Source organism: Cucurbita moschata, unplaced genomic scaffold, assembly GCF_002738365.1.
Source record: "Cucurbita moschata cultivar Rifu unplaced genomic scaffold, Cmos_1.0 Cmo_Scf00004, whole genome shotgun sequence".
In the NCBI taxonomy this organism is placed as follows: Eukaryota; Viridiplantae; Streptophyta; class Magnoliopsida; order Cucurbitales; family Cucurbitaceae; genus Cucurbita; species Cucurbita moschata.
In genome coordinates, this window is record NW_019268520.1 from 3,207,467 (window position 1) to 3,232,099 (window position 24,633).

The 24,633-nt window shown below is 36.6% G+C and overlaps 4 protein-coding genes across 9 annotated transcripts in view; 3 read left to right on the forward strand and 1 right to left on the reverse strand.

Annotated features, from left to right (window-relative positions):
* The window catches only part of LOC111441673 (histone-lysine N-methyltransferase, H3 lysine-9 specific SUVH4), a 19,057-nt gene extending 4,917 nt beyond the window's left edge, over nt 1–14,140 (forward strand). For 3 of the 4 annotated variants that reach the window (XM_023078753.1, XM_023078751.1, XM_023078754.1), the window contains 12 exons: nt 2,917–3,026; nt 5,155–5,328; nt 6,450–6,548; nt 7,271–7,369; nt 7,949–7,998; nt 8,108–8,196; nt 8,762–8,921; nt 9,021–9,126; nt 9,235–9,417; nt 11,104–11,340; nt 13,136–13,289; nt 13,407–13,613. In XM_023078753.1, the coding sequence (XP_022934521.1) occupies nt 2,917–3,026; nt 5,155–5,328; nt 6,450–6,548; nt 7,271–7,369; nt 7,949–7,998; nt 8,108–8,196; nt 8,762–8,921; nt 9,021–9,126; nt 9,235–9,417; nt 11,104–11,340; nt 13,136–13,249 (1,421 nt within the window). In that variant the 3' untranslated portion in view covers nt 13,250–13,289; nt 13,407–13,613. Of the gene's footprint in view, nt 1–2,916; nt 3,027–5,154; nt 5,329–6,449; nt 6,549–7,270; nt 7,370–7,948; nt 7,999–8,107; nt 8,197–8,761; nt 8,922–9,020; nt 9,127–9,234; nt 9,418–11,103; nt 11,341–13,135; nt 13,290–13,406; nt 13,614–13,849 lie in introns of those variants that run through there. The other variant, XM_023078752.1, reaches the window with a different exon arrangement.
* Nucleotides 14,054–16,234, reverse strand: LOC111441676. Its single transcript, XM_023078758.1, has 2 exons — nt 15,752–16,234; nt 14,054–15,250 (listed from the first exon to the last, which is right to left on the reverse strand). The coding sequence occupies exons 1-2, from the start codon at nt 16,139–16,141 to the stop codon at nt 14,339–14,341; spliced, it is 1,302 nt and encodes a 433-aa protein (XP_022934526.1). The 5' UTR covers nt 16,142–16,234; the 3' UTR covers nt 14,054–14,338.
* A 1,058-nt stretch (nt 16,235–17,292) lies between these two features.
* On the forward strand, nt 17,293–21,545 carry LOC111441675 (sialyltransferase-like protein 1). Of its 2 annotated transcripts, none has more exons than XM_023078755.1 (11): nt 17,293–17,570; nt 17,665–17,747; nt 18,278–18,364; nt 18,447–18,524; nt 18,604–18,695; nt 18,797–18,998; nt 19,659–19,749; nt 19,832–19,890; nt 20,116–20,264; nt 20,511–20,592; nt 20,670–21,545. In XM_023078755.1, the coding sequence occupies exons 1-11, from the start codon at nt 17,441–17,443 to the stop codon at nt 21,060–21,062; spliced, it is 1,446 nt and encodes a 481-aa protein (XP_022934523.1). In that variant the 5' UTR covers nt 17,293–17,440; the 3' UTR covers nt 21,063–21,545. The 2 variants fall into 2 exon arrangements, with proteins under 2 accessions (XP_022934523.1, XP_022934525.1); XM_023078757.1 differs by having other exon boundaries at nt 17,686–17,747.
* Nucleotides 21,546–22,193: 648 nt separating this feature from the next.
* Nucleotides 22,194–24,137, forward strand: LOC111441407 (pentatricopeptide repeat-containing protein At3g26630, chloroplastic-like). Of its 2 annotated transcripts, none has more exons than XM_023078383.1 (2): nt 22,194–22,458; nt 22,558–24,137. In XM_023078383.1, exon 2 carries the CDS (start codon nt 22,596–22,598, stop codon nt 23,916–23,918), a length of 1,323 nt encoding a protein of 440 aa, XP_022934151.1. In that variant the 5' UTR covers nt 22,194–22,458; nt 22,558–22,595; the 3' UTR covers nt 23,919–24,137. The 2 variants fall into 2 exon arrangements, with proteins under 2 accessions (XP_022934151.1, XP_022934150.1); XM_023078382.1 differs by having other exon boundaries at nt 22,589–24,137.
* The last annotated feature ends 496 nt before the right edge of the window (nt 24,138–24,633 follow it).

Sequence of the window (24,633 nt, forward strand, 5' to 3'; positions counted from 1 at the left end):
CCCTCCCAAAACCATTCTCATCGAGAAACAAAGGAAGAAAAAGAAAAAAAAAAAAAAGGATAGAATGGAATTGACACCCACCCTAAGTTCAAAAAAATCTTCAATTGGTATTTATAACAAGATCATTACTTAAGCAAACTACGAAATGAAAGCCTTCCCTTTCATGTGAAGGCTATAATTACAAAAGGATTTCATGTTGATTTGAACACCACCTAGAAGTAATATGCTATATGTTCCTATGAGAAACCGGGTTCTCATTAAGAAAATGAAAGAAAACAAAAGAAAGGAACATGGGAATACAAAACAACCCACGTCCAAGGAGACTTTTCAAAAAGGGGCTCCAATCCCTAACAATATGACCTAAGACCTAGGATGGTAATTTAAGAAATCCCTTGAGACTAATGCCCGGATAGAGGTAGTAAACCTTGCTAGCGATCAAACCTCTGCCCAAGCTCTCTGCACATATCAAACACTGTTGTTTCTATAAGTCAAATAGCCCAAACGATGGCAAACCCAACTTGCCACAAAATTGGACCCTTACACGAAAGTGTGTGAACAAGAAGACCTCCCGTAACAAATAACTGCACTCTCGAATGAAACCAAACAATTGAAAAAGGCTATCCTAAATGGAAGGAGCAAGGCGTCAATCCCAAAGGATATGATTTAGGTTTTTGGATGCTCTCTTACAAAGGATACACCAGTGAGAGTCCATCACCATAGAAGAAAGCCTTAAAACTTGATCCATACTGTACACCTTGCATAATAAACTCAATTTTGAATGCAAACGGATCTTTATTAGACCATTGGTAAAAACAGTTGCAATTTAATTGAATGATGAATGATGACTCTCATCATAGACAAATAGAGAACAAACTAAATTTTGGGGGGATTATTAGTGGGAGATAAAGCCTCATTGCACCATGTTCTTACATCTGTACCATTTTTCGCCATGAGATTGCATTTCAGTTTTTCATTTTTGCTCTTAAGAGATTCTTGTGTTCTGCCTTGATTAGAGGGATATTAGTATTTTTTGGGGGGCTTCTCTTGTAACTTGCTCTTTCATCTCTTATGTGACCCTTCATTCTCGATGCACCATGTTGTTACCTCCTTACCGTCTATCAGCCATGAGATTGCATTTCAGTTTTGCCTTTTTGCTCTCAAGGGATTCCTGTGTTTGCCTTGATAGGAGGTATGTTTGTCTTTTTCTGGGGGCTTCTCTTGTGACTTGCTCTTTCATCTCTTACACGACCCTTCACCCTCCCCTGGGGACTCTTTGTTCTCCTCTGGTTGGAAGGTTGAGATCCTAAAATGTTCAAATTTGTTGCTTGATAAGTCTTGCATGGAAAAGTTAATACTTTGGACTGCATCAAAAGACATTTTTACCCTATGGGTATTTTGTAAGGAGCATTTGTGGGTCTTGTTCATATTCCTTGGGGTTTCTAGCTTGTTTAGTCTATTTGGATTCTCAGTCTTTTTTTGGATAAGGGGAGAGTCATTGGCAGTCAACCTTATTGCTATTTTGTGGGGTATTTGGCTGAAGAGAAACAGTAGAATTTTCAAAGGAGTTAATAATTAGTTTCATTATATCATCAAAAAGTGTTGGGAAGAAGTTTAAAATGTTGCTAGATGCTAAGGTTTAATGTTCTTTGCGGGGTTATGTTACTAGGGCTTTCTTTCTGTATTTTTTTTATATGTTGAACTGGAGTCCTTAACTGTAGCTTCTACTGGGCCTCTTTTTGTTAGATTTTTAATGACCTATTACATGCTTTAGTTTTCTCAACTAAAGTTTGGTTTCTCATTGAAAAATGAAAAAAAAAAAAAAAAAAAAAGTGGAGAATAAACACTAATATTACACTACAATCTGTAGTACAGAGTTGATGCCCCATTCGAATGAGGAAGGAACACAACCCTTATTAGAGGATGAAGCCTTGAATCATTCTTTATATTATTGAAGTTAATTGTAACAAACCTTCCAAGGATATCACTTTGTGGCATGCTCAGGTGTGTGCCATTTTGTGGGGTCTTTGGAGTGAGAAAAACAAATGAAAATTCTAAGGGCTCGAGAGATCTCTTAGTGAGGTTTGACCCTTTGTCAGATTCTATGGTCTTTATAGGTTTCTGTCATAGGTCCTTTTTTTTGTAATTATCTGCTAGGTGTTATTTCTTTTGATTGGAGGCCCATTTTGTCGTTTACCACCCTTTTTTATGGGTTCTTTTTGTTTTGTATGCCCTTGTATTCTTTCATATATTCTCGCGAGAGCTTGATTATTCATAGAAAATTGTATGGCTTGGTTTTTGACAAGAATGACTCATTATTCATCATGAAAACCTTCGAAAATTTTCCCTATGTTGTTACCACGGGATTTATTTGTTTGATTTGTATGTTTTAACTGGGGTTTTTACCATCTCAAATAAAGTGGAAATCTAGTTTTAAAAAACTTTACTTTTTTAATCATATGGCAAACCGTTCTTGATGAATGCAAAAATAGAGAGTAAAAAAGAAGGCGATCTAAACAACTAATCTTGGAATGTTAGGCATGTACTCGTCACACACTCCAGCAATTTAGTTAAAAACATGGTGTGTGAGGTGTGACACATAGATTGTTGGGTTGTGTGCATCTCATGTTCTCCAATAGTTGGGATTCTCCTAGTATGGGCGGTATTGACTGATTGTTATTATAAAAAGGTGACCCAAACTCCAATTCTTAGTTCTTATTTGAAAGAAAATACTAATGGTTGTATCTTGGTGCCCTGATTCCATCTAGTCAGTTGAGGTTCAGGAGTAAAACACCTTACCAACCCCCATTTACTAGTCCCCTAAAACCAAAAATGTAAATAAAAAACAATATAACTAAAGGACTTATTACTAAGTTATTTACAATACAACATCATATACTAATTAATATGCTATAGCAGGTATCAATATTGGGCATCGATTCTATTCAAGGGCTGAAATGGTAGCTGTTGGGTTTCACAGCCACTGGCTGAATGGAATTGATTATATGGGGTTGTCGTACAGCAAAATGGTAACAGGAATCTCCCATTTGCTTCATTTGATAATTTATTTTCACTATTAATATCATTCAGTCTTGGTATCATCATTGTCATCACATCATACCTACGAGCTGTATTTTTTACAAAATTTAATTTGGACCAGAATCCTTAAAGAGAGTTGTTATTATTTTTTCTTTGGGGTAAACATACATGAAGAAACACTAGATTTATCCAGAGTTTGCTTAGACTCATTTAAGGGATGTTTGTTATACGGGTTGAGCTGTCGAAATATGAAGGGCATGATGTGCCTTCTCAAAATTCATGTTTTTTTTGCAGCTGAAATGTACATTGCATGGTGTTTAGCGATTCAAACCTTTGAAACAATTCATTCTAATTTTAGGCTCCTCACATCCATATGATAGATGTATAATATTTTCTCATTGTCTTGAGCTACATTCACTTTAAGGATCGCTATTTAAAATGTTATGAAACCATGAAATTACATTAGAAAGAAAACACAGCAAGTCATAAAAGCATCTAAGTAATGCTGTGTGAGAAGAACATCAAAATCTTAAAACTCTTGATGCTTAACATGTGAAACTGTTATGGATATAATAGAGGAATTTGCTTTTAAGTTTAATGTGATTGAAGTGCCGGGCGATACTTCGAAGTAGTCATAACACCAGTTGAGCCTCCCCTTTGTTATTTCTTCAGGAGTAAACTATTATGCAAATTAAATTTCTGTTTTTGTTTCATAAATTGTTATTAAGGACTATGATTGGATGGCTTATAAAGTGAAAGAATTGTGAAATTGTCACAATTAACCACATCTCCACGAGTTTGGAAGATAGGTCATATCAATTGTCTTGATTAGAACAAGCTATTTATGAGAACAAATTAGTAGAAAAGGGCCTTTTTGATGTAGAGGATTTGTGGAGATAGGTCAAGAGCATGTGATTTTGTGTAGAAAATTTATGTTATTTTAATCTTTTATAGGAAGATTGTCAAAATCCTTATCTAGAGGAGAAAATGCTTGAAGAAAACATATGTAAGTAGAACAATAACAGAATTGAGCAACTAAGATTGACAAGGAAACTGGGGGAAAAACTAATGTTTATAACTAATATAAAGGAAATTGAATATTCCTTTGAAGTTAGTTTAAGGCCGTCTTCCATGGCCAACTTGTAATTAGTCTGTCGAATTGCCCTGGTGGGATTATTGGGTTGTTTCCTAAGAGTAGTAAAGTCTCTTTTATTCAATTCACTGTAGCCGCTCCCTTAAATGGGATTTCAAAAGTCATTTGGTCTAAAATGGTCATGGCTCTCCTTTGGAGAATTTGATTTGAGACGAATATGTAGACATTCAAGGGATTGAGACTTTTCTTGCTGGCTCCCTTCTTAGTGTTTATTTTCTGATTCTTCTCTTTTAATAATCTTCTGATGCGTATCCATCCCAATTGAGAATCTTTTTTGTATTTCCTTTGCCTTGTGTAATTACCCAATTTCTCCTGTTTTTAAGTTATCATTTTCTGAAATTAAATCTTACAAAAATTGAGATGCATGTAAGTGGTTTGTAAAAACTTACCCACCTAATTAGATGCATGGAAGTTAATTTGGAGATTTCTAGTTATGTAAAAAACAAAAAAGTAAGTTAAAAAAACTTTTCATGATTATTACTGATAAATGCAGTTTTTACATAAAATTTATTGAAATGCCAATATAAATTAAAATTGTGTCTGGGTAACGAACAAAGATTTCAATAAGCTTATTGAAAGTTTTACGGGGAGGCAGTGAAAGAAACTAAATCCAAAACATAAATTTTCTTCAATTTCTTCTCAACCAAACTTATAATACTTCTAACTTTCTCCTTAAAAAAATGATCACAAAAGAGATGTAAGATGACGTCTTTTTATGTGAAAAGGAGCCTCACGCCCGGCAGGTCTAAAATGATTTAGAATTTTCATTTACATGTGAGAAGAAAAGGCAATCATTTAATTTTTTGTTATTGCCTACTTTATATGTTCTAAATATCTAACATAGTAAGTGACTGACTCCAGAGTAGTACGATCAAGATATTCATTAGGATTAGGTTCTTTTCATTTGGATGATTATCCATGGCAATTTAGTTTTTTTTTAAAAAAAGTATTTTAAATAATTGCAGTATAGTAATTACTCCTTCCCACTTGCGGTGGCCATTGTTTTATCTGGGATGTATGAGGATGATTTGGATAATGCTGAGGATGTCATATACACCGGTCAAGGTGGGCAAAACTTAACGGGCAACAAACGTCAGATACGGGATCAAGTAATGGAACGTGGTAATTTGGCTCTCAAGGTATGCACTACATGTTTTATACGAAGCAGAACTTTCTTATATCCTTTGATCTTATGTAACCTGATTAGGTCCTGGTAGTTAATGAAATCCAAGGAATGAGTATAGCTTTTTTATGATAACAGAAGATTAGAAATGTTGGAATTTCTACCATGTGTAAATATTAATAGTCAATGTTTGTCTTTATTGTCTTTATTCTTTTTTCTATGTTTGTAATAGTTTTTTTTTTAAGACCTAGCTTGCTCATAGTAATATATCTATGTATGTTTGGTCTATCAAAATTAGGAAGTATATTTGATTAAACATTAAATTTTTACAAGTTAGAAAATGAAAACTTGCAGAACTAGGGATTGGTTTGCTCGGAAGGATACTTCAAGGCAATTGCTATTAGAGTTATTTTCTTGTTTAAAGAAAGTTTAGTCCTTCCAGGCGATTGCTATTAGAGTTATTTTTCTTGTTTAAAGAAAGTTTAGACTTCAAAATAATACGCTGAATTTAAAGATCATTAAAATGATTGGATACACATTTTGGGAATGCATGCATGTATACCTCAAGGCGTCAAGACTTTGTGTGAATATGATTTTGGTAGGGGGATGAAAATTTTAAATTTTGAAAATATTTTGGCTAAAACTTCTCTCATTTTTTTTCCTTTAGCTTCTCTTTTGAGTTGAAAAATTTCCGGTGCAATTGTTATTTCTTGGGAAGAAAACCATTAAGCTTACTTCTTGGATATTCTAAAAGATCAATGCACTTTTATTCTGTAAAGATATGAGCACCCAGACTTTTTGTTTCTGGTGGATTGTTTACTTTTCGCACTTGTTTTTCATAATTATAGTCTTTTTATGTTCTCTTCCTCTGATCCTTTCATCTTCATAAATTTTTATTGTGTAATTCAATCCTCTGGATGTTTTGGTGTCCTCTCTGCTGTTTAATGTAGTCTTGAGTGTCGAAGTAGGAACCTTCAGATCTTTTGTTTATTTATTATTTTTTTCGTTTTCAATGTCCTCCATGAAGACTATTTTTCTAACATAGTTCCTCAATCTACACATTTGATTGTAACGTGGAATTTTTCTGGTTAGTTGAAAGTTTAGATCTTTGTCTGACCAGTTCTCAACTAAATCCAGAATTGTATTGAGCAAGCTGTTCCAGTTAGAGTGGTCCGGGGGCATGAATGTGCTAGTAGTTACTGTGGGAAACTTTACACGTATGACGGCTTGTATAAGGTATTTTTTTCTATAAGAAATATTCTAGGGTTTTCTTTATTTGTTAGATTCAATAATCCTATGACAAAGAAGTAGTAAGGTTTTGAATTAGACATAAGAAACGAGCACTTCTGTCCTACTATATAGCATAGTCTAGCAGTTTTGAGTTTCAGTTACATACGCAGTATTTCAATGTCATTGGCTTGTGCTATATTAGCATGTTTTCTTGAATGCTAAAACTTCAGTGTAGTGCAAAACTTATTTAGCATGTTAATATTTACTATCAAGTTCAAAAGTTGTATATTCTAGAACCACCTTCCATTAGATGGTTAAGTATTTTCGTTTGCTGTTATATTAAAGGACATTGAATCTTCTCCCTAGGTTTCGGTTTAAGGTCCTGCATGCCTAGTAGTATTTTAGTTTCCAATTTTCATTTAACGAATTATTCAAGTATGGTCTTATTATCTGATTACTCCTGAAATAGGGTGCTAGAGGATACTCATGGTTTGGCTATGCTCGTTAAATCTTCTCAAGAAGTGAGCTTATGTTATTCAAGTAAAATAACTTGAGCGAGTAAAACATATCAAGATATGTTGCATTGTCAGTTAAAAAGCTGCCATTTTATCTTACATTTGGATTGCTGGGGATTATGGAATTTTGTTGGCACTTTTTGCGATTATATGTTAAATATGACGTTAAATATGTTTATTATTCAATTGATTCAGTACTTCTGTATTTCACAGGTTATACAGTATTGGGCAGAAAAAGGTATTTCTGGATTTACAGTGTTTAAATTTCGACTTAGGCGGATTGAAGGACAGTCATTGTTGACTACAAACCAGGTTTATGCTTCTCTGATTTAATAGCTACCTTGTTTTAAAGACTTTATTACTTAGTCTGTGATAACAACACTATTTTCATATGGCACTCTCTTTATCAAGCTTTTGCAATTAACTTCATGTTTGCTTTATGGCAAATGGAGTTCATTTGTAAACTCCTTTGGATTGGTCCTTGTCTTTGTTTTAGGGTAGTTTGGGTTTTTTCATTTTCCTCTAATGAAAAGTTTCCTCTGTCTATCAAACAAACAAAATTGCCATCCTATTTTCCTCGAGAGAATTTTTTTAAACTTCATTACACCTGGCAGTTTTTATTCTTACTAATCATGATGTCTATCTCCCTCCCGCCATTTCTGCCCATGCTTGTTATGTACATATTCATTTGACTGTTTTCTTTACTCAGCCTATTTATTTCGTTTCCTTTGTTTGATGTCACAGCCTACTTTCCTTTTTCCCCTACTGTTAATTGCCTAGTTTATTACAAGTTTGAGATTTCCAGATGCACTTGATTGAACTCATGTTTAATAGAGGCGAGATATTCTTCATTTGTGCATTGATCTATATAAACATTTTCTCTTGTGACAGGTTCAATTTGTTTACGGTCGGGTTCCCAAGTCAGTTGCAGAAATACGTGGGTATGTAATTAAATAATCTGATAAAGATGCAAAAACAATTTACTTCAGGGTTGTTCCAAAATTGATGGATCTTTTTATGTGCCCTTTTGTTTAATTTAAATGCTCCAAGGTTGGTGTGCGAGGATATAACTGGGGGTCAGGAGGATATTCCGATTCCAGCTACTAATTTGGTTGATGATCCACCTGTCGCACCCATAGGCAAGTGAAACAACAAAGTTGGTTTGGTCTCATTAATTTGTTTTGATCAATGTGTTAGAATTGGTTTGGATATTCTTGTACTAGATTGGTTGTGTGTGTGGTACGTTCGAAGTTGTTTCATTTGCTAGGTCTCTGCCTTGGTTGGAAAGGAGAAGAACATATTGGCTGGGTCCTTTTTCTTTTCACCATCCTTGTTTTGAACATTGCTTTTTTGGTTCACTTTTTGCAGCATTCACTCACAAGATACATTTTTACTCAGATACTGTTTTTCCCTTTTGTTTGCTTACGTAGGCATGCAGATATTTGTTGCTGTACTTTTCAGCCTTTTATGACATGAAATATGATGTCTGAACATAAGTATCTTTTTCACCATTATATTTTCCGTGTAAATTTTCTTTTTCCTTGCAAGGACTTATGTTATTCAACAAAAAAACCAAGGATATTTGAAATTGATTTCTACTATCTCTATCTTGAAAATGTGCATTTGAATCTCCCATTAAATTTTCTGCATGCTTCAACTGTAAGGTAATTTCTTTTCTGAATATATGTTCTTGAAATGTTTCAGGTTTCACTTATTGTAAATCTATTAAAGTTGCACATGGCGTGAAACTTCCTTCAAATGCTAATGGATGTGACTGCATAGGATCATGTATAGATTCAAGGACATGTTCATGTGCTAAGCTTAATGGGTTAGACTTTCCATATGTGCATCGTGATGGTGGAAGGTTTGTATTCCATTCAATCTGGATATGATATATCGAAATCTCTTTATTAACTTGAATCTTTTATCACAATTCTGATTGGGTGAGTTTTTTAATTCTTAGACTTATAGAAGCCAAGGATGTAGTCTACGAATGCGGTCCCAATTGTGGTTGTGGTCCTGGTTGTGTGAATCGTACTTCTCAGAGGGGGATCAAATATCGACTTGAGGTTTGGATGTTGAATCTAGTAAAATTATTCATGATTTTGCTTTCCAATTATGATCAGTGCGTCAGATTTTAAATTAATTAATTCAAATATTGTATCTTTTGTGAACAGGTTTTTCGAACACCAAAGAAAGGGTGGGCTGTAAGGTCATGGGATTTTATACCTTCTGGTGCACCTGTTTGTGAATACACAGGAATACTTACAAGGACAGAGGATCTTGATCATGTATCTGAAAATAATTACATCTTTGAAATTGATTGCTTGCAAACAATCAGTGGCATCGGTGGACGAGAGGTACCATACAAAATTCCTTCGATGAAATGTTCTCTATGAAAATAAAATCTCTTACAATGCACATATTTTTCTTCAAATTTTAATTAGGGCATCAGAAGTGGGAAGGGATGAGAATGAATTACCCATCTGCATTAAAACATTCTACTTTATTGCCGAATTCTCTATTAAAAAAATGTGATTCTCTATTAAAAAATGTGAAGGTGGAACTGGGGTTCGGTACATTGAATTTGCATGGATTTTCTCGTCATCTAAGTTAGAAAAAATCTTTTCCCTTGTTATCTGGAGTACATTTGTAATTGATCTTCGGCCAAATTCGATATTCCCACCGATGTGATCCCTATTACTGATGGACAAATCTACATGGATTCTACATCTTGGATCCACCTATTACTGATGGACAAATCTACATGGATTCTACATCTTGGAACCATGGAACCAAGCCAATTTTGGAGCAGACAGACAGGCTGGCCCTGGATTCAGACCAAACTCTTCTTTGAATGACATGATTAACAATTAAAAGTCTGCTTGTATTCTCGTTTTTCGTCCACCATGGCCAGAAATTATGAAAGCAACTTCACATGGGATTGAGGTGCTTTTGGTTGATCCTGGTGCATTGTGTCACCATTGCACTCTTGAAGCAACGGGACAAATTGTGCGACACTTGTTCTAACCCAACAAACAAATCACTTGTGAAAAATTTGGACTTTGCTGACGTTGGTGTATGATGCTCGAGCCTCAAGTTACGTTTGAGAGATGTTTTTGAAAATGTGAGCGAGTAAATGCATTGAAAACAATTTAAAAGAAAGTATTGTTATAAGGTAAAAAGTGAGCAGACAACATATAACCCAGATAGGAAGGAGTGACAACTAGTCATATCCCCTATAAAACATTTTGGGGCATTTTAGCTCTTGCAGGCATAGACATAATTTTGATGAATGGTCATGTACCCCCGTATTGACCCATAAAATAGTAAAGACCTATCTAAATTGAAGGCATGTAAAAGGGGTTTGGAATGGGTATGTGGTCATGGACAAGACGTCCTAGACAAGCATGATCGAGACATCCGACATGTGGCCATAGACAACACGCCTTGAACAAGCTGCATTTGGAAGACAGTAAGGTCTAGTAATTTGGGGGTGAGGAATGGGAAGTTGTGAGGTAAGTCTGAGAGCAAAGAGATTGACATTGAGATGATGTATGAGATGACATCGTGAGAACATAGATCTTGCCAGTGAGGTTCTAGGATGAGACTGAGTAGAGATGTCTACGGGGCAGATGGAGACGAGGAAGCCTTCCCTGTCCCCATCCCTACAAAATTTTCCATTTAGTTTTGTGAGGATTCCCCACGGGGAATTTGTGGGGATTGGGTTCCTCGTGCGATAATTTTTCCCATTCATAATTCTTAAAAAAAATAGTTATTTTAAAGTTTTTATTTTTCAATATAATTTTTTATTAAAAATTGCTTTTGTAATTATGGTTTAAACACTGTTATAGCCATTAGAAAAGTTTCTTGTGATCCTTTAAATAGGTCTCTCTTTTGTAAATTTCAATTTATAAATGAAATCATTTGTTTCCTATTCAACAAAATCAAACTGTATTATACAAGCCTCTAATTTCTCTTTTAAGCCTGTCTCTCTTTCTATTATCACTGTAATCAAACATATCTTGTTTTTCCTGTCCTTGTAGAGGCGCTCAAGAGATGCATCTTTGCCCGCAAACAATTCTTCGGATGGAATAGATGATCAAAGATCTGAGAGTGTGCCAGAGTTCTGCATCGATGCTTGTTCCACTGGAAATATTGCAAGGTTTATCAATCATAGTTGTGAACCTAATCTTTTTGTCCAATGTGTATTGAGCTCACATCATGACATCAAACTTGCTCGAGTGGTACTATTTGCTGCAGAAAACATACCACCTCTCCAGGTTTCAACTTATCTTTTTCTTTGGCTCTTGCTTCCAAATGTTAGTTCAAGTTAAGTTTCTGCAACAAATTTTCATCTGTTTAGGAAAAGATGATATTTTTTTAAAAAAAGTATTCTTTTTGGTACTCACTATCGAAGTTTCTGAGTTTTAGGCTTAAGAAGTTTGGTGGCCAATATTAATTTCAAGTGCTAGAGGGGCATCTTTAGACTTTAGCAAGGCGTGAAGTTGTTTCCCTCCTCACTGCCTATTTTGGTCTTCTACGTCACAATCTCAAATATGTTGTTTCCAGCTGTATAAAAGGTCCTGGGAAAGGTCCTGGGATGTTGTTACGTTAGCCAAGGGTGGTAGGTCGTATCTAGTTCCTTTTTAAGTGAGATTCAAACCTACCTTCTTTCTTTCATTGTATAAGATCTCTTTTTCTGAGTTTAAGGGCGGACTTACGTTAGGACCCAGAAGAGGGTAGGGCTCTCATTTGGTTAGAGATTCTCTTGCAATCATGTAAAAAAGTTAGATTGGATATCAAAGAATATAAGACTTTGTAATTTAGGGTTCAGGACTAAATGACTTAAGTTGTTAACTCTTGAATCTAATGGTTTGTGGCATAAATATTTCGAAATAAGCTATACTGACGAAAAAGTTGAGTCTTCCTCTTTTTCTTTCTATTTCTAATTGATGGGATTTTCCTTAGGATGCTTCCTCAGTGCCTCTACCCAGTATAAGTAGACGATTCTATACTTTTGTATCCCTAACGTATAAAGACTATAGACCGAGACTGTTTTGACAATGATTCGTTATTGTAACAGATAGCAACAAACATTTCATGAACTAGGCTAAACTCCGGCTCCTTTGTCTGATTGAATTGTAAAGGGATTCCATTGCCGTAACCAAAGACTCTATTCTCGGCTAGTACAGCAGAGGACTGAAAATCCTCGTAAGAAAGGATCAAGTTCAGTTAAAGAATAAGGAGCAAATAGACTGATAGTTGGATACGAGGTTCAGGATAATTAATCTTGTTGAGTTGAGTCTTGAGTTTCGGCTTTACGTTTGGAAATTTCCCGAAAAGCTTATCATAGGTTCTTCTCTCCGAAGGTTATAGTAAGCAAATTCAGCCACTACCCACCTAGTTATGAAAATTTCCGGATGGATTCCAAAAGGCATTGCCGAAGGTCTTGTAAAGTTTCCTATGATTCTCCCTTTAGATCGTACTAAGGTTATTGTTATTTTGGTTCAGTCTTGATGTGAGATCTCACATCGGTTGGGGAGGAGAACGAAACTCCCAAAGGTGTGGAAACCTCTCCCTAGCAGACGCTTTTTAAAAACTTTGAGGTAAAGTCCAAAAGGGAGTGGACAATATCTGCTAGTGGTGGGCTTGGGTTGTTACAAATGATATCAGAGCCAGATACTGGACGATGTCCTAGCAAGGAGGGTGAGCCTCGAAGGGGAGTGGACATGAGACGATGTGCTAGTAAAGGCGCTAGTCTTGAAGGGGGGTGGAATTGGTGGGAGTCCCACATTGATTGGAGAAAGCGCTGGGCCTTGAAGGGGGGTGGATTGTGAGATCCCACATCGGTTGGGGAGGAGAACGAAACACCCTCTATAAGGGTGTGGAAACCTCTCTCTAGCAGACGCATTTTAAAAATCTCGAGGGGAAGCTCGAAAGGAAAAGTCCAAAGAGAACAATATCTGCTAGCGGTGGGCTTGGGCTGTTACACTTGAAGAAGTCTTTTACTTTTTCTTGCTATTTTCCTGCTGATGCAGATTTTAGAACATCAAATATTTCTTACTTAAATTGCAGGAACTGACATACGACTATGGCTATGCACTTGATAGCGTGTATGGTCCAGATGGGAAGATAATACAGATGCCCTGCTTCTGTGGTGCAACTGAGTGTAGGAAACGCTTGTTTTAGTCAAGGGAAGCCTTTCAGATGCTGGTACATCATGATTACGGTAGCCTCCCTTTTTTCTGTCTTTATTTCTCGCCTCAAAAATCAATCTTTTCAGTTTCTTTCATCCCTAATTCCATCATCAAACTTACTTTGTTCGCATTTACTCTCCCATTTCTAGGTACATACGTCCACACAGATCCGCCCCTCAAAACTGCATTTTGATATCACTCGTTGGGGAATTTATACATTCATTTTTTGGGGAGAAGCTATTGAAAGTTGTAATGTTTGATGGGATTGTTCATACCTCATTTTGCTTTGATGCGATAATCTGTCTTGGACGTTTATTAATACAACATTTATGAAACTTTACGGCTATCCTTTATCATTTTGGCTGAATTATTAAGAGGTATAATTTAAATTTTTAGATGGAGATCGTCACTTTTAAATGGTAACCTAAGAAACCATTGACTGCATTTGGTAGGATGACAGTATATTCTGCATAACCTTCAAGTTTTTGTTATTGATTTTAGTCATTGTTATCCTCATATATTCAAGATCTTATTCTATATTTGTTTGAATTCCAATTACCATTTCATTTTCCTCTGTTTTTTTTACACGTAGGTGGGCAGAAATACTACGGGTATGGAATTGCCACCCTTTGAATGGACAATGGGAAGATGGCGTGGAAGTGGAAGATCATAGAGAAGGAACTGAAATACAAGGAGCCAGTCAAACAAACAAGCTGCCTTGAAAAGGTATGTGCTGAAATATGTCATCACATTTTTAAGTTAATGATGAAATGTCATTTTGGTATAACTGTGAACAGTCGAAACTTGCAGCTTTATGCTCATGTATCATGAATTGACCTAGTAATCCATAGGATTTAATTCATGATAATCGCTTAGGATTTAATATCCTTCTAACTTTTTTAACACCCAAATGTCGGGATTAGATAAGATTGGGCAGTAGCTCGTCTCGGGCCCAATTCCACATAGACTGCCCATAATTGTTGCACTGTACCGAAAACATCAAGATAAGTTCAATATAAACAAGACCATGGAAGAACAGAAGTGATACAAGAGCAGTGTCTTGTTATATCAAAATCAGCCATCAGGCCTCCTCCGACTCCAAAGCTCTCATTCTATACTGGCGGCCTGACTTCTGTAAGCTGTTTTTTCTACTTTCTAGTCTATCCGATTCATCTTCCTCCATTGAACAAACATCATCATTCTGAGTGTTCACAGCTGCAATGCCTATGGGCATGCCTTTCTGGTGCACGAGCTCCTTGCCGACTCCATTTTGATGATGGCTTCGCTCCTCTAGGGAAGAACTTTCAAGCATTATTGTATCACCTGCTTTCTTTTTTGGAATGAAAGTGATGGACTTTGGAGGACCAGTTGAAGCATCATCCTGATGCGACTCCATTGTCTTTGACCTTCTCACCATCTGAAGGAAATCCATATAGGCTTTCTTGTTGGACTCTTCATCCACCTCATTGGATGAGTCAAAAGTATAGTGCGTGTATCTAGATGGATTCCGTAAGTAGTCTGGAACTTGAGTGGCCTGAGATGGGAAGTTTGCTTCATTGCCAACCTCTGCAACTCCAGGCAAAGAGTTTGCTTCCATAGCAAAATCTTTAAATCCTTGAGATTCTTGAGAAACTTTACATTCCGGGTCAAATCGGACACGCTTGTGCGATTTTGCATCTAGATAATTATCTTTCCTCTTCAGAATAGATTTTGGGTTCTGAGAAGTATTGCATTCAGAATCAGCTATGGCTACTGTACTGTTCTCAGACATGTGCAAAGAGTCGATCGTTTTAGAAGCTTCTGCATCTTCCTCGAGCCTAACTTTTGCAGCCAAGTGATTGGCGCGTGGATCTCTGGTGAAATTTTGTACCGAAGTAGGAAGCTTGGTGCACGAACCTATTTCAATACCACAGTCAGTTGCATCTTTCATATACAATCGATCTCCACCTTTCTCCTTGCCAACAGCAACTTTATCATACTCATCTTCCTCTTCCTGCATCAATTCATTCAGTCACACATCAATACATCATCCATTTCAGGAGCAAGCTACTAATCAAATTGAGTAGAGACAAAGACAACCTAAATGATACCCATATTCCCCAATACACCAGAAAAATGCAGTATAATCATTGTGTTTTAACCTGCCGTACATAACAAAAAAACAATGAGGAAACGCAACAGCCCAAGGGCCTGGGGAAGAGAACTCCCTCTTCATCTAGAGCTACTTACAAAAAGCCTTCCATTCGAGAAGGAATTTAGCAGTACGGAATCCCGAAAAGTAGAGAAAACAGTAGCGTTGCCTTAACTTCCATGAAATGTTACCCTTACAACTAATCGAACTCTCATTTCGGCACTTAAAGCTGCCCTACCAACTCATTAACCGACAGCTAAACCATTCCTACTCATTAAGCAGCAAAAACTATGCTAAGATTAATTTAATCAGAACAGTTCTTAATGAAAGTCGACAAGTGGCCAGAAAGTGCTAGAGATGTACCTCATAATCAAGCGTGCAGTCCCGGCCAATTGAGGACTTGATTTCCCATTCTTCATCTCCATAATCGTCAGGTTTAGGAAACTTACTAGACGAACCATTCGACCCTGGATTTTCGTCCAAATCATCGAGTTCATCATCCTCGAAATCGTCTTGGAATCCAAATGAACTCCTCCCTCTCACCTTCCTTCCGCCGTCGCAGAACGAGGTCGGCTCGAGCTCCGGTTCGAGTTGTTCCTCCTTCTCCTTGATCCACTCTCTCCTCTCGATTTCGTCGTCCGTAAGGCACCAGAGAGATCTCGCAGTTGAACTGAAAGCTGCCGGTGAGGAAGTAGATGTGGAAGAGAGAGAACCAAAGATTCTGTCCACACGAACTTTGAAACTGTCGTCCATGCTCGGCGATGGCGATCAATAGTGAATTTAGGGCTGTTTCGATTTTGAAGAAATGGATATGGAGAGGGAAATGGATGATTTGATTTTCCACCTCTAGTCGGATCTTTAATGGACGGGTCAAGTTGGATAATGGGCCTGCGTTGGTGTTGGGCTTGGGCCGGTATGTTCATTTGTACTTTTCTTTAATCCAAATAAGTTCAACCCATTATATTATCTTTAAGTCTTACATAAATTTGGATTTTATCATCATTTTATGATACTGATGAGTTGTTTTTTTAAACCCAATTTCGAATTTGTACATTTTTTTTTCAATCCAAAAAATGAAACTAACCAACAAAAAAAAATTTATTAATCATTTATTCAAAATTTTATTTTTAATAAAAAAAAATATTAATATATAAAACATCTATAAAATAATGCGCAAAACTCAATATTATTTATTGAATGAAAAAAATAAAAATAAATGTGTGCATGTATAATTGTATAAGAAAAAAATGTTTTTTTTTTTTTAACTCTAATGACGAACTTGTAATAAAGTTTAAAATGCAAAATTTGGGGAATGGTGAGTTTATTAGGTCGTCGGGTCTCCTAAAATTAGTTGGGAATGTTGAGTTTGCAAGAGGTGAGTTCGTCGGGTCTCCTAAAATTAGTTGGGAATGTTGAGTTTGCAAGAGGTGAGTTCGTCGGGTCTCTACCTTTTTTTTTTAATAACTCTATGTAACATCGTATAGGTAAAACAACTCATATATCATAATAAAGTTCAAAAGAAAAAGGTTTACATAATAATCAATCAAAACGTAAATAATCGACATTTTATCAGCTAATTTTAGCCAAACTTAACTCTTAAAGTGTTCTATATATATATATATATCTCGTAATAATAATAATAATAATAAAGTGTTCTACTGTTAAAAAGTATATTTATTTATTTATTTGCTAAATAAGTCTTCTCTACTCCTCCCATTCTTAAATTGGAGCGGGTGCTAGATGCACATCTAGAAATATATGAAAGATGAGCAAAATTAATAGAAAAATTATCGTTCCTAGCAATGAAGTAATGAAAAATTAGCAAATATAGAGAATTTAGATCAATTAAATCCAAAGAATTAGGATGAAAATAGTTTTTTTTTTTTTTTTGTTGAATTACGAAGGGCTCGAACAGACGAACAGAGGGAAACTGAGAATTGATTTAAAAACCCGATTCTTGAATTCCATACGGAGATCGGATTTGCAGAGTGATTCGCTTTCAGTCTCAGTGCCATTCATCCACTCTCTGGCATTCCAGAAATCTGGTCCCCGATGAGATCTCTCAAAGCTCCCTTCTCCAACAATGGTACCAGCGGCAGAAGGCTTACGCTTCTTCATCTTGTTTGCGCTGCTGCTCTCTTCTCTTTTCTTGTTTTTGTCATTCAATCCTCCTTCTTTGCAGGTTCCTCGTCCCACAGTTCCTTATGTCTCCCTTTACCATTCATCTCCTTCATCATTTCCTTCATGTTTTTCTCTTTTCTTCTTCGAATTTTCAGGTTATCAGCAGCCTCTTGCAGATCTTAACAGGGAGGAGGTTCGGATTCTGTCGGATTTCCAGTCCAGCGTTCAGCAATGCGTGGTTTGTATTTTTCTTAGCTTTACCTTAATTGCGTTCATAATCTGTTCCCTTTTTCGATTAAACATTTGCTGGAGGAGGGGAAAAGGCTCAGCCTATGTGATAATTTGAAATGTATTTGATTTCCTTTGATTAGTTCTGATTTCTAGATGAAGTGGATTTATTCATCTCAATGATATGGATTACGATGTTGTTTGTTGCATGTCCAATGCATCCTAATATTTCTAGGAGTTTAAAGAGAGCAGTATTTTCTAAGCGCTTTTTGGAGCATAGTTAGTTCTGCCGTCCGATCTCCACTTTTAGTTATTTGAAACCGCACATTTGAGATTTTCAATAACCTTGGGTATCAAACCAGTCATGACAAAGCTCACGGCCTACTGTTTCTACATATCCTGAAAATGTCTATTGTCTATTAGAAGACTGCATCTTAGTTGTTTTAATATTTTAAACCTATGCATGCATTGTGTATGTGGATTAGTTTCTGCCGGTTCATTAGCCTTTTGAACTTCTACTGATCATGAAATTGGGTACAGGCAAAGAGGGGGCTTGGACTCACTGCACATATTATTGACCACTGCAAGTTGGTTCTCAAGTTCCCAGAAGGCACAAATAGTACATGGGTCTCTCTCTCTCTCTCATCTGTGTGTATGTGTGCACGCTGTTCTTCTTTGTTGCTGATTTTTTAATGCTCTGTATTGGCAGTATAATGAGCAGTTCAAGATTTATGAGCCTTTAGAGTATCCGTATGATGTGTGTGAGGCAATATTATTGTGGGAACAGGTTGGTAGTAGCCATCTTTAATTTGTGCATTCTCTTAAAGAGTATACATGTCCATTCTAATGAGTGTTGAGCAATACAGTATCGCAACATGACTACTGTCTTGACGAGAGAGTATTTGGATGCACGGCCTGATGGGTGGTTTGATTATGCTGCAAAGAGAATCGCCCAATTGTGGGGTTACTCTCCTTCAAGTTAATTTCATCTGGTAGATTTATTTGATCTAGAGACTGCAATTGTTTTTGGTGTAGTGAAATCTATTTACCTTTGTGTAGGGGAGCAGATAAATGTTACAATAGAACTCTTTGTGAGGAGCACCTAAATTTGATCCTGCCATCTAAACCTCCTTTTTGCCCCCGGCAGTTTAAAACCTGTGCAGTTGTGGGAAACTCTGGAGATCTTCTAAAGACTGACTTTGGTGAAGAAATTGATAGTCATGATGCTGTTATACGTGATAATGAGGCACCTGTAAATGAAGTAAGCTAGCTGTACTAGCCAATTCTTTCGATTACTTACTGCAAGAATATTTTCCGTCGTTTATTGATTTATTAAACGCCTTATTCAGGTTAGCTAGAGTCTTTTACTCTGTAGTTTGTCCTGTAAATAGTAATTAAATAACTCTTGCCGTTGTCATTTTTTCCTTGTGCATTTGTTTTGTCTCAAGTATCTAATTTCCTTTTAGATATAAAGTGTTCTTGAATGCCTACAAATAAATTCAGTATCAATGGTTGTTTCCCTTTCCATTTTCTCAAGTTATCCCCAGCTGATTTATGTCTCATAGGAACCATACTCATCAAGAGATCATTGAAAAAACTAAAATGTCCTTGTTCAAAAAGATTAAGTTGTGAACTTGTAGATTAGAAGAAGATTTCTGCAGCATGCAATTTTGGACTTTTGCCATCTTCATTCGAATTAGTGGAAAATGGATAGTATCAGGAACTTCAATTGGGAGACTTGCTGATGCTGAAAGCTGAAAGCTGAATCTGAATCCTTTTGGTCTGGGAACTCTGGTTTATTGTCTTTGAACATTACATTTAATGCTTCACATTTTGTGATGTTTTGTGACATTGATTTATTACATCAAGTACTCCAGAAGATATTTAGACCTTCATGTTAACCCATATTGATCCCTTGTAGAAATATGCCAAATATGTTGGCCTGAAGAGGGATTTTCGTCTTGTTGTAAGAGGTGCTGCTGGCAATATGATTGCAATTCTAAATGGGTCTGGTAAGGTGTCTTATTTATGTTGTTAAACATTAGCTGGACTCTGTTTAAGATGTCAGGTCTGAGAATTTCTTTCTTCCTTCAGATGATGAGGTACTTGTTATAAAGAGCGTGATTCACAGAGATTTTAATGCAATGATTAAGGTAAAAGCTACTTCATATTCTCATGTGGCAAATTTTCTTATTACTTTACACTAGTGTTGAAAGGCGAGGAAATTTAAAAATGGTATAAGCTAGAATATGAGCTAGTTTGGAAATTGTAATAATTTTACTGAAAGGGAAAGGCTTGGAATTGGCGATTGTTTCCCTTTCTGTATGATTTGGAAACTTATTACCTTTTGTAAAAGATTTGTATGTTTTAATTTGCAGCTTATTCCAAATCCAGTTTATCTCTTCCAAGGTATTGTTCTACGTAGAGGTGCCAAGGGAACTGGAATGAAATCTATTGAATTAGCTCTTTCTATGTGTGATATTGTTGACATATATGGTTTCACTGTTGACCCTGGCTACACTGAATGGTAAGTGTAACTTGCTGTAGCACTCAGTTAAATTGGCCTTAGTCATCAGTTAAATTGGCCTTAGTCATTTTTGTAGCTTATTTTCGCGTTAAATGAGTAAGAAACTTGGTTGTTTGGAACTTTTATGGCTTCATTGATTACCACACGCATCAAATGCGACTCCGTTGTCACCAATTTCTATTTATATTTTATCTCACCGACATCGTCGCTTACTTGCAGTGTTCTCTTGTGTTTTCTCTGTTCCAGGACAAGGTACTTCTCCACACCCAGGAAAGGCCATAATCCACTTCAAGGAAGGGCATACTACCAGCTATTAGAGTGTCTTGGTGTAAGTTTTTGTCCCCCCACCCCCCAAAAAAAGGCGTAATCCATGCCTTGATACTCATATGGCTTAGGACTTTTCAGGTTATAAGGATACACTCTCCCATGAGATCTAAGAGGAAGCAAGATTGGTCTGATGTTCCAGATCGAAAAACGATTAGGAGGGCCCACACTGCAGCCTTGAGCTTGAAGAAGAGTCGATCAGGTCAAGCAGGCGATTTGGGACAGTTTGGCAGCTGTAAAGTGTGGGCCAATGTGGATCCTGGGACCGAAGGTCCCATCTCGGGATCCCCTGATATGAGCGATACAAGGAAACACTCCGGTTATAGTAAATGGGAACTTACACCCTTCAACAGTTTGAGAAAAGAAGCACAAGATCATTATAAGCAGATGGAAAGGGTCTCCCTGTACAAAATGGACGGCAATAAGCTGGATGATCTTGTTTGTGTGAGACATTCTTTCGATTCTAGCGCATAAACAACGTTCTCGACGATATCCCTACGCACCAATACCATCTTTCCAATTAGAAGTCAACCATACAACCTGTCTGAACTGGCTCTCTTTGCTATTGTATTATGGTACACACCTGAATAGATAGAGAATGCCTTTGTGGCTAGGCACAAGCAATAGAGGCATCACTGAAACCCCATTCCTTTCCGAGAGAGGGCGGTCGAGATATCGTGTGCCATTGACAAAAGATGTGATTTGTCCTACTACTTGGGACTCCATGCCTGGACTTCAGAGGTCTGTGGATTGACAAAATTAGGTTGTGATACAATGTTTAGTAGGATGTTGGCAAATACGAAAATTGAATCACTTTATTCTTCGGCTTTGTTCCTATGTAGGTTGTAAAGCTTGTATTTTATCCTCTCAAACAAAAACAAAAGTGTATCATTAGTTGTTTTTGCCATTATTTGTAAACACTCTCAACGTAAAAATGTCCATTTTTTTTTTTTCTTTTCGAGGACTTATATCTTAATCAATTAAACTATATCCAGACTAACTTCTACACGTTCCAATCTCAAACCCACCACCTTCACTTCCATTTAAATAGTTGCCAAAGACACTTTGGTGGTTTAGTGCACTTTTTCTCTGAATAAAAATCGTTAATATTTTGTTCCAAAAAAAATACCATTGAACAGTTTCTAAGAGTATTTCAAAAATACCCGTGATTTTTTTTTTAAACTCCAAAAACATATTCACACTTTTTTTTTTTTATAAACTTTAAAAACACCTCTAAACTTTTTTAAAAAAAGTTTTAAGATACTCTTACTACTAGTTCAAGATATCCTTACTCCGAGTACGTAATCTATGAGGTATGAATAAAGTATAGAGATAATTGATGAGGTATGGATAAAGTATGGAGAGACGATTTTAAGGTATTAATACTACTTTTAAAATTTTATAGGTATTTTTTAAACACATACTATGAAAGATACTATAAAATTATTTTAAAAATAATTAATGGTTTAAAATTATTTGTAAAATAAAGTACTAAACACTTTTCATAAGTATTTTTTAGATTTTAGATTTTTTTTAAGTTTTAAAATAAACTTTTATATTTTTTTTAAAATTAGCATTCATAAAAGCGACGCGAAAGAGCAAAGCTCAGAAGAATTTAGCCCACACAAATGGGTGAATATCGGTGTGATCTGCAGCCGATAACAATTTTTGGCTCATCAATTGGAACTAGAAATTTCATCTCTTTAATGGCTCATCCATGGTGAACTGAATCCTTCTCTCTTGATTCAGAATCTCAAGTCTCCATTATTCGGGCACTCATTCCCCTTGGATTACGATTTTCTAAGAAAATCCGATTCAGAAATGTCCAAATGCTGCGATTGCAGAGCCTCTCCTGTCTCTCTACCTTGAGGTTTGGGAATGTTTAATTTCGCAATTTCTTGATTGCTTCTTTGTATCCTGTGGAGTACTAGGAATTTGTTCTTCTTCTTCCTCCTCCTCCTCCTTGCAGAATGTGTACTGAATCTGGATTCTTGAACTAGCTGTATAATGGTTCCATGTCTTTCATCTACGCATGACGTTTTTGCGACCACGAATTTACTCCTGAGCTCAAGAGGTAACATCGGAGCGAAGAAGGCTCTCTTCTTACTTCAGAACTGCAAGAACTTCAAACAACTCAGGCAAATCCATGCCAAGATAATTCGTAGTGCCATTTCTAACGATCAATTACTTACTAGGAAACTGATTCATCTCTACTCCTCCCATGGAAGAATAGCGTATGCGATTTTTCTATTTCATCAAATTCAGAATCCTTGCACGTTTACTTGGAATCTGATAATCAGAGCCAACACCATCAACGGCCTCTCTGAACAAGCCCTAATGTTGTACAAGAACATGGTATGTCAAGGAATTGCAGCCGATAAGTTTACATTTCCATTTGTCATCAAAGCTTGTACGACTTCCTTTGCCATTGACATTGGAAGAGTGATTCATGCGTCTTTAATCAAATACGGATTTTCAGGGGATACATTTGTGCAGAACAATCTGATTGATTTTTACTTCAAGTGTGGACATAAACGTTGTGCACTGAAGGTGTTCGAGAAAATGCGTGTTTGCAATGTGGTGTCATGGACGACCATGATATCAGGGCTGGTCTCTTGTGGTGATGTACAGGCAGCGAGAAGGATTTTCGATGAGATGCCATGTAAAAACGTTGTTTCATGGACAGCAATGATCAATGGATATATTAGAAATCAAAATCCTGAAGAAGCTCTTGAGCTATTCAAGAGAATGCAGGCTGAGAACATTTGCCCAAATGAGTATACGATGGTGAGCTTGATCAAAGCATGTACTGAAATGGGAATCCTAAGTCTTGGTCGAGGGATTCATGACTATGCCATCAACAATGGTTTCGAAATCGGTGTTTATCTCGGGACAGCTCTGATTGACATGTACAGCAAATGTGGTAGTATAAAGGACGCGATAGAAGTGTTCAAGACAATGCCCGGAAAAAGCTTGCCGACGTGGAACTCGATGATCACTAGCTTGGGGGTACATGGATTGGGGCAGGAAGCTCTCAATCTTTTCAGTGAGATGGAAAGGGTAAATGTGAAGCCTGATGCTATCACTTTCGTGGGCGTTTTATGCGCTTGTGTACATATGAAGAATGTAGAGGCAGGCTGTGCTTACTTCAAACGAATGGCACAACATTATGGTATTGCACCAATTCCTGAGCATTACAAGTGCATGGCTGAGCTATATGCTCAGGACGAAGCCTTCGAATCAACAAAAGCGATGTCGATGGAACCCGATTCGGGTTCCTTGGCTTTACTCGGGGTGATCGAGAACGCCGATGGTACTGACAAGGAGTAGAGAAATATGCAAATGCAGGAGGGAGGTCGCAAGCTTGGCCAGCAGCAGCCCTTCTCTTTGTTTTGATGCCAGAGCTAAGCAGGTGCGCATTTTGTGTTGAATATTTTGAGCTTACTACTTGCTTTTGACTGTCATTTCAATATGTATACCCTGTTGATTTTTATGAATTTCAAATTGTTTATAGCAAAATCGGTGTAATATACAACAATTGAACTTGCATTTATTGTTCTTATACTTGTGCAAATTGCAATGCAAGGTCTTTATGAGCAAAAGATTATGAATTTACGTAGTTAAGAGTTTGGCTGATTTGTGTCTAGTTCTTGAGTAAAGCTCCTTTGGTGGAAACATTAGTAACCTCTTAAGGAACTCTCTTTGGGGTAATGACTTAGGTTGAGTTTGGTTAAAACCGGAACTCCCCATTGTGCCCGATATACGAAGTTTAGATTCGAAAACCAACTCGACCAACTCAACCTACTTATTAACTCGTCCTGTTTCTCTCTCCTACATCAATTCTCGAGCTTCTCGACTCACTCGTTTCTTTCTCGTCAATGTTCTCGCTTCCTTTATTTCCTTCTCTATCTCTCTTTCTTTTGGTTTACCTTAACATTCTATTAAATTTATACTCAAAAAAATAGTTTTGAAATATGAAAGTTCCATATATTTTAAAAACAAAGAACAAAGTTAAAAAGATTTTTTTTTTTTTTTTTTTTTTTTT

Bases quoted from the DNA above. Each gene is read 5' to 3' on its own strand.
- LOC111441676 (XM_023078758.1), bottom strand. From the start codon at position 16,141: ATGGACGACAGTTTCAAAGTTCGTGTGGACAGAATCTTTGGTTCTCTC. The intron at 15,251-15,751 runs GTACATCTCTAG...GAATTGATGCAG, and splicing joins ACTGCACGCTTGATTATGAG to GAAGAGGAAGATGAGTATGA.
- LOC111441675 (XM_023078755.1), top strand. From the start codon at position 17,441: ATGAGATCTCTCAAAGCTCCCTTCTCCAACAATGGTACCAGCGGCAGA. The intron at 18,696-18,796 runs GTGGGGTTACTC...ACCTTTGTGTAG, and splicing joins GCAAAGAGAATCGCCCAATT to GGGAGCAGATAAATGTTACA. The intron at 18,999-19,658 runs GTAAGCTAGCTG...GATCCCTTGTAG, and splicing joins ATGAGGCACCTGTAAATGAA to AAATATGCCAAATATGTTGG.
- LOC111441407 (XM_023078382.1), top strand. From the start codon at position 22,418: ATGCTGCGATTGCAGAGCCTCTCCTGTCTCTCTACCTTGAG. The intron at 22,459-22,588 runs GTTTGGGAATGT...TTCTTGAACTAG, and splicing joins TCCTGTCTCTCTACCTTGAG to CTGTATAATGGTTCCATGTC.